This window comes from Lactuca sativa, chromosome 9 (genome assembly GCF_002870075.4).
Source record: "Lactuca sativa cultivar Salinas chromosome 9, Lsat_Salinas_v11, whole genome shotgun sequence".
NCBI classification, from domain to species: domain Eukaryota; kingdom Viridiplantae; phylum Streptophyta; class Magnoliopsida; order Asterales; family Asteraceae; genus Lactuca; species Lactuca sativa.
In genome coordinates, this window is record NC_056631.2 from 133,442,296 (window position 1) to 133,451,348 (window position 9,053).

The 9,053-nt window shown below is 35.3% G+C and overlaps 1 protein-coding gene across 1 annotated transcript; it reads right to left on the bottom strand.

Annotated features, from left to right (window-relative positions):
* Nucleotides 1–5,507: 5,507 nt before the first annotated feature.
* Nucleotides 5,508–7,300, bottom strand: LOC128129113 (uncharacterized). The gene is made up of 3 exons (XM_052767793.1): nucleotides 6,980–7,300; nucleotides 6,571–6,661; nucleotides 5,508–6,472 (listed from the first exon to the last, which is right to left on the bottom strand). The coding sequence occupies exons 1-3, from the start codon at nucleotides 7,298–7,300 to the stop codon at nucleotides 5,508–5,510; spliced, it is 1,377 nt and encodes a 458-aa protein (XP_052623753.1).
* Nucleotides 7,301–9,053: the final 1,753 nt, after the last annotated feature.

Below are 9,053 nucleotides of genomic sequence, written 5' to 3' on the forward strand. Positions count from 1 at the left end.
GGTACTTTAATTTTGTATGTAGGATGTTTGGGTTTGATCTTTTATGGGGTTATTTGTTATGTTTTCACTTTTGGACTGTGGGTTTTTTTAAGGGCCTTACCCCTTGCTTTGGTCTTAATGGTGATTGGTGGGGTGGTTTTTGCAATGGGGTGAAGTTACCTTTTTTCCCACTTCTAATAAGTCCTTGGTATAAGCATATAAACATTAAGGTTTTTTGGGACTTTTGGAGCTTAGTAGACATGTTTAAAAAGTGGATGGGGAGTTGGTTATGGATAGGTTGGTTTGGTTAGGGGTTTGTTTGTTTTTTATTTTTTATGTATTTGTATTCTTTTATTCTTTTTAATAAATTTTGCTGAGCTTTGGCTCTTTTCAAAAAAAAAAAAAAAAAAAACAATAGAAGTGGTCTTTTCAATTTAGCAATGCTTTGATGAGCATCGTTTAACTCTTGAGTTCCACAATAGAAGTGTATGCAATTTAAGCAAAGGTTTGATCAGCATTATTTCATTCTTGAGTTCCACATTAGAAATCTATTCAATTTATCAAAGCTTTGATGAGCATAGTTTAATTCTTGAGTTCCACAATAGAGGTAGTCTTTGCAATTTAGCAAAGCATTTATGAGCATTGTTTAATTCTTGAGCTCTACAATAGAAGTGTATGCAATTAAATCAAAGCTTAGATGAGCATTGTTTCATTCTTGAGTTCCACATTAGAAGTATATGCAATTTAGCAAAGCTTTGATGAGCATTGTTTTATTCTTGAGCTCCATAATAGAAGTTTATGCAATTTTAGCAAAGCTTTGATGAGCATTGTTTAATTCTTCTTGAGTTCCACAATAAAAGTCTATGCAAATTAAGCAAAGCTTTGATGAGCATTGGTTCATTCTTGAGTTCCACATTTGAAGTCTATGCAATTTAGCAAAGCTTTGATGAGAATTGTTTAATTCTAGAGTTCCATAATAGAAGTAGTCTTCGTAATTTAGCAAAGGTTTGATAAGCATTGTTTTATTTTTGAGTTTCGTAACAGAATTCTATGCAATTTAATCAAAACTTTGATGAGCATTGTTTCATTCTTGAGCTCCACATTAGAAGTTTATGCAATTTAGAAAAGCTTTGATGAACATCTATTAATTCTTGAGTTCCACAATAGAAGTTGATGCAATTTAAGCAATGCTTTGATGAGCATTGTTTGATTCTTGAGTTCCATAATAGAAGTCTCTGCAATTTATCAAAGCTTTGATGAGCATTGTTTCATCCTTGGTTTCCACTTTGGAAGTCTATGCAATTTACCAAAGCATTGATGTGCATTGTTTAATTCTTGTGTTCCACAATTGAAGTAGTCTATGCAATTTAGCAAAGCTTTTATGAGCATTGTTTAATTCTTGAGCTCCACAATAGAAGTGTATGCTATTTAAGCAAAGCTTTGATGAGCATTGTTTCATTCTTGAGTTCGAGTTACGGCAACTTGATCGGGTGCGACCAAAAGCCCCGTCTAACGCTGGTATCGGGTAGAATTCCGCCGTGTCCCGAACTTGGACACTATTTAAAGTGATCCAGGCTTCCATTTGAAGCTTTTTCTTCATCTCACAACTCTCTCTCTAACCTCTCTCCTCATTCAAGATTAAGGCTCCAAATAATAGAGGTAACTTACCTAACTTGTTATTCAACCTTTTAGGCCTTCAAATATGTGTTTAAAATGTGATTTTGGACCTGGAACATGTATTTACGGCCAAGGAGCATGCTTGGGCCGTAAACACTTAATAAATGGGTTTTTGAGCAATTTAACCCCTCCAAACCAACTTTGGGACTTAGATACGACTATATGGCTTACAAATCCGGATTTAGAACACCCTAAACATGAATTTTGAGGAACAAATATGAGTTTACGGACAAGGAATATGCTTGGGCCGTAAACCCCTTAAACATGGGGAGTAAACTCATTTATACATGTTTAAAAGCCATATAACTCCACTAATAGCCTTGGAATAAATCCTAGAATCATCTAAAAATAGTTTGGGAACCTTAAACATGTCAAACACCCTCCAATTAGGTGTTTACGGCCATGACACCCCAAGAATATGTTCCAGGGCCATAAACTCCTAAAGATGAGTCATTTGATCCCCTAAATTCATACCAAGGCATATCAAAATTATTTGAATCGCATGTGATTAATCTAAGGCCATTAAATCAACAATCTAAGGGGGTATAGGAGCTTACGGCCATAAACTCCTTGTTTAGGGCCGTAAACTCCCTTTTGTGATGTTATTGGTGATTTAATCCCTTCCAAAGCCTTAGATAAATTCATCCCAATCATCCCTCAAGTGTTATTGACCATTAAGCACCATAAACCTTGCCAACATGAGTTCACGGCCGTGAAATCATGTGTGAGTAGTGTATAAGGCCGAAATCTCCATAAGGAGTTTACTTTTGAAGAGTAAACTCAATTCCCAAGTCCCACGCATCAATACACGTCCGTAGATGTCACCCGGGTCACTCCAAACACTCGTTTTGAAGTGTTTTCGCTCATTGGAGTGTAATATCATATCTAATTAGTAATTTAAAATTTAATTAGATATATTTGTATACCATTTCATATTACATAGAACCTCGCATGTTATCAAGCCTCGAATCGACACATAGCGTCCGAACCAACACGTTTTCTCGTCTGGTGAGTTCATACCCCTACCCTTTTTCAATGGTTTTTAAATATTTTCAGGGGGAATACAAGCAAAAGTATAAGGATATTTTGTACTTAAATTCATTATTCATTTAAATGGTTTCATAATTTGCACACTTTTAAGAATTAAAAACCTTCTAACAAACTGTTTTAACTTGCAGAGTTGTTTGTTCAAACGATTTCAATTCTTATTATATACTGTTATGTTTCACAACTTATATTGATAGAGATCATAAAACATTGTAATTTCTGTAATAAAACACCTAGGCTCGAGTGTAAAGGACAGACACCATTAGAAACCATAAAACATTTGTAATGTCCTTAATAAAACACCTAGACTCGAGTGTAAAGGACATGCACCATTAGAACTTATTTAGTCATAGATACTACTTCCCTAGGCACGAGAAGTAAAGAGTAATCTTAAAGATTGGAGACACGTCCTCTGTAACACTTCCTTGGCACGAGAGAGTGGAGGACTACCCCTATAACCAGAATCTCCAGGAGGGAGAACGTGACTTGAGTGTATAGATCTATACGGGACTGACAATCCCGCACCTGGCTGCTAGCTACAGCCGAACCGAAAGGTTCAAGGGTGACGAAAGTCATAAAAAGGGTACTGGCCCTGGCCCGAGTCATATCTAGTCTGAAGTATGGTTAAGGACTCGCAATCAAGATTATGAACATTTCACACTTAATTATTTGTTTTATGTACATAATAAAACTAATGTATATTTAAGGATAATCAAACTTTCAGGAGAATTCATACACACACATTCAGGAAAATATGGGATTTTCCTGGGGATAACACTGAACATAATCGGAATCTGTAACAATTCGCACACACACACACACATTCAGGAAAATATGGGATTTTCCTGGGGATAACACTAAACATAATCAGAATTGGTAACAGTTCACACACACACATGTAGGAAAATATAGGATTTTCCTGGGTAACAGTAATACGTAACCAGAAACGTGTAACAATTTAGATACCAAACTTTACAATTCACAAGAATAATCATATTTTCAGTGTACATCTTTTACATTACATTTTGGATTTGGTAACCAACTTTTAAGAAAATATGGGATTTTCTTGGATAACCACTTTTTCAGGAAACCAAAGGAACTCGTACATTTTCAGAAAAACTAACCGCTTATGAACTCAAAAGCTTTATGCTGATTTTCAAACCGCTTGTATTCTTAGGTCCGCATTAGATAGGTACCCGACAATCTCTTTTGGCGAAGACGGAGTGCGTAGAAGACTCGTCTCATTTTGTTCATATATACTATGTATCACATGTATAACTTTACTTATGAAACAAATGTAAACTTTTCTATATGTAATGTAATGGTTGTTTTACTTTACTTACTATGTGCATTGGATTTGATACTCAACGTGGAGTCAACCCCGGAAATGTTTCCGCCATCGGTTTTCGGGGTGTGACAAGAAGTCTATGCAATTTAGCAAAGCTTTGATGAGCATTGCTTAATTCTTAAGTTCCACAATAGAAGTTGTCTTCATAATTTAGCAAAGCTTTGATGAGCATTGTTTAATTCTTGAGTTCCACATTAGAAGTCTATGCAAATTAGCAAAGCTTTGATGAGCATTTTTTCATTCCTAGCTTCCACATTGGAAGTCTATACAATTTAGCAAAGCATTGATGAGCATCGTTTAATTCTTGAGTTCCACAATAGAAGTCTATGCATTTTAAACAAAGCTTTCATGACCATTGTCTGATTCTTGAGTTCCACAACAGAAGTCTATGCAATTTACCAAAGCTTTGATGAGCATTGTTTAATTCTTGAGTCCACAATAAAAGTTGTCTTTGCAATTTAGCAAAGCATTTATGAGCATTGTTTAGTTCTTGAGTTCCACAATAGAAGTAAGTGTATGCCATTTAAGCAAAGCTTAGATAAGCATTGTTTCATTCTTTTTTTTTTTTGAAAGAGCCAAAGCTCAGCAAACTTTATTAAAAAGAATAAAAGAATACAAACACCAAAACATCAAACAAAATACAAATATAACCATCCTATCCATAACCAACTACCAAACCATTTCCTAATAATAAGAAATAACCACTCATAACCCCAAAACACCCTAAAATCCTTAAAGGTAACCCAAAGACTTATTGAAAGAGGGAAAAAAGGTAACTTCACCCCCTTGCTCCTACCAAATCTCCAAAAGAAAAAGAAACCAAAGCAAGGGGTAAGGCCCTTAAAAAAACCCTCAGTCCATAAGCTAACCTTTAAGAAAAAAACCCTCAAGTTCAAAGCCCATATAACACAAAAAACAAGGAAATCCCAATAATCAAAACCACAACTAAACATAACAAAAAAACGAAAATAGAAAAGACCCTCACGACAACTAGTCCCAAAGCTCCTGTCCCAATCCTTGTCCTCTACATCCTTCGAAGTCCTCATCATGAAATCCATAAACTCTCTACAGCTATTGCCCACCACCAACCTTTGCTTCACCTTTCTGCACCACAAACTCAAAAAGGAACACAAGAAAATAATACCAGAATACCAGTGAATCAAATTAAGTTTCATACTAGACATGGCATCAATCACATGTCTAGGATTCTCTATTTGGGTAATCTCAATTAAGATCATATCCAAACAGAAAATCCCATAGGTACAAGTCACATGATATAAGAGAAAACTCTCAAACCAGTGACAAATTTCGTCAATTCCTTTGTGCATATTTTTATTCCCAAAATACCCCCACCATATACCATTAATAACATCATCCTTATTAAACTTCCACCACTGCCAAACCCAAAACCATAACCAACCACACTCCAAACAGCAAAACCAGAAAATGATCTCCATTATTCTCCATTCATAATTCCCGAAATACCCCAGATCAAACAAATCTTATTATTGATCATTTTAGTTCTTTTCCTTAATCCCATCAGCTTCAAACGAATCTCATTCTCAATACTAGCTATAATCCCCTCAACTGATATTATGCTAGAACCAAAAAGTCTAGAATTTCTCTCTCTCCAAATATGAGACACACAGCTAGCAATCATACATTTGATGATCAAATTCTCACCAGTCTTCAGTTTAAGCATACTGCTCAACATAAAAATAAGATCATTCCATTCAACCGCTGACAAATTTAGACCCACTTTACTGCAGAAATATTTCCAGATTCTGGATGAATACTCACAATTAAAGAATAAATGGTTATGTGAATCAGGCATATTATCACAAAAAGGACACAGCAAATTACCAGCCACTTCCCATCCTCTAACCCTATCCCGAGTTTTTAATCTGTTCAGGACAGCCAACCATAAAATAAAAGAGTTGCGAGGAATGCAATTATTATACCAAACAAGATCATACCAAGGCACAATATCCCCAAAGTTATTCAAATCATTCCACACCTGTTTGCATGAGAACTTTCTGCATATACCTCCCTTATCCCTCCATCCAACAACATCATTCAAATTAGAATCAATACAAAACATAGGAGCTTCAGTCAATCCAAGGAACTTATTAACCCATTCAACCGGCCATGAATAAGAATCAAACTGAAGAACATCACAAACTAAAGCAGAATCACTAAGACCATTACTAATCCACTCTCTCCTAGGGATAATAGTACAAAGAATACCTATTGGATGCCACCAATCATGCCATAAAGAAGTGTTCCTCCCATTACCCACACATGAAATAACATGAGGCCTAACAGTTTTCCTTATCTCCAAAAATCTCTTCCATGTCCATCTCATACTCTCTGCAAAATATCCCAAAAATTCCTGCTGCCTATATAATTGATTCTCACCCACTGCACCCACAAGGAATTTTTGTTATTAACCACATTCCAAACATGTTTAGCAAGCAAAGCATCATTCCATCTCCTCAAATTCTTTATTCCGAGCCCACCATACTCCTTAGGTTTGCAAATTTCAAGCCACTTAACTTTAGCTTTATCTTTGACTATCTCACCATTAGCCCATAAAAAACTCCTGCACATCTTTTCAATCTCATTAATAGTAGCAATTGGAATTTTAAAAATAGAAGCCCAATAAACATGAATAGAAGTTAAGACCGAATTAATGAGTTGCAATCTACCAGCAAAAGATAAGGTTTTACACTTCCAATTGAAAATTCTCAACTTAATCTTTTCAATCAACTTTTTACAATCTATATCAAACAATTTAGTAACACACATAGGAACCCCCAAATATTTAAACGGAAATGTCCCAACCTCATAAGGAAGAATACCCAAAATAATCCTTCTCATATTAGGCTTAACACAACTGAAATAAATCTGACTTTTTTCCATACTTACCTTCAGCCCTGAAATCTTATTGAAATCATCAAGGGCATTCCTTATAATTCTGGCCGAATTCCCATTACCATAAGAAAAAATTAACAAATCATCAGCAAAACATAAATGGGAAATTTTGAGGCTCAAACACTTACTATGGAACTTAAAATTCAGAGAATCTTCAATAAGCTTACCCATAATAATATTGAACACCTCCATAACTATAGTAAATAGGTAAGGAGATAAAGGATCTCCCTGCCTAAGCCCACGCTTTCCTTCAAAATACCCATGATCTTCACCATTAATATTGAGCATGAACCACGGGGAAGAAACACAAGCCATAATCCATTTAACCATGACTGGATGGAACCCAAATCCCTACAGAACTCTCAACTCTATTAAGAAAATCCCAATCCACCGTATCATAAGCCTTTTGTATATCAATCTTTATCGTACATTTAGGGGTACCTCTCTTTTTTTTGTACCCCACCATCAACTCCTGAGCAAGAAGAATATTGTCCAAAATAGATCTACCAGGTATAAAAGCTGATTGGTTATTACTTACAATATCACCCAAACAATTTCTAATTCTATTCACTATAATCTTACTGATACACTTATAAAAAGTGTTACAGCAAGCTATAGGTCTAAAATCAGACACTTTCCTCGGAACCTCAACTTTAGGGACCAGGACAATTCTCGTGGCATTAATCCCCTTCAACAATTTACCAGTCCAAAAGAATTCTCTCACAGCCTTACAAACATCTGGACCAACAATACTCCAAGAACTTGTAAAAATTTTTGAAGAATACCCATCAGGCCCAGGGGCACGATTGTCATCTATGTCAAACATCACCAATTTAATTTCTTCATCAGTAACCACTCTAATCATATCAACAGCCACCCTACTGTCCAATTTTTTAGGAAAAAAACTCATCATTTAAGCCTGACAAATCAGTATCTTCCTTACATCCCAAAAACTTATTAAAGTGAGACACAAACTTCTCTATCATAGCCTTCCCACTCACCCAACGACCATCTTCATTCAGAACCATCTGAATACGATTACTGATACCCCTGCTTTTAACTATTTTGTGAAAGAATTTAGAGTTATTGTCCCCATCCTGTAACCATTTGATTTTAGCACGCTGAGCAAGAAGCTTTTCTTCATCATTACAAGCAATATTAAAATCTAAGAGAATATTAGCATGCTCTTCCCTAATCTTGCAATCAAAAGGATTATTGTCAATATCTTGTTGTTTACATTCCAAATCCTTTCTTAACTTCTGAATTCTTTTTCCAGCACCCCAATATTTATTACACATCTCCCTGCAATGTTTCTTGAGAATCTTCAACTTTTGTGTCACTTTAAACATAAAAAAACCATCAATATTCTTATCCCAAACCTCCTTAACCAAAGGAAGAAATTCCTCCTTCTCAGAGATAAAATTAGCAAATCTAAAAGAAGGTTTCCACTTCACTTTGTTACCAGGAAAATTTAAAATAGCAGGGCAATGATCCGAATTTCTGTATGGTTTAAAGACAGCATGAGCAAGAGGATGGTTCGAAATAAATTTTTGATTAACCATAACTCTATCAAGCTTCTTCAACAGCCCCATATTACCCATAGGAGTTTTGTTCCATGTAAACTGAAACCCATAAGACTTCAAGTCCTCCACTTCAATAAAACTCAAACAATCAACAAAATCTTCAACTCCTTTAGGAGTTCTAGAACAGCTTTCAGAATATTCCGAAGGTTTTATAGCAACATTAAAAATCACCTAATAAACCCCAAGCTTCCCTATTAACAACCAAACTATGTTTTTTCAAATTATCCCAAAGTAATCTTCTTTCAATATAATTCGAAGCAGCATATATAAAAGACAGATACATGCCAAAATCCAAATTACACAATTTAACATAACAATGAATAACCTGTTTGGATTGAGAAAGCAATATCACATCAAAAAGTCTTGGATTCCACCTCACTATTATTCTAGTACCAGCTTCACAACTATTATTATTAGAGATCCAATCCCACTGCCCAAAAGTCTTAGCACAAACACTCTTGAGATTTAAGACTTTGACATGAGAT

What these genes read in the sequence shown, in the direction of transcription:
- LOC128129113 (XM_052767793.1), bottom strand. Translation starts at nt 7,300, where the DNA reads ATGGCTTGTGTTTCTTCCCCGTGGTTCATGCTCAATATTAATGGTGAA. An exon ending in ATAAGATTTCAGGGCTGAAG is followed by an intron (nt 6,662 to 6,979) that starts GTAAGTATGGAA and finishes GAGATTGAAAAG; the next exon opens with ATGTGCAGGAGTTTTTTATG. An exon ending in TTGCAAACCTAAGGAGTATG is followed by an intron (nt 6,473 to 6,570) that starts GTGGGCTCGGAA and finishes TTGTGGGTGCAG; the next exon opens with TGGGTGAGAATCAATTATAT.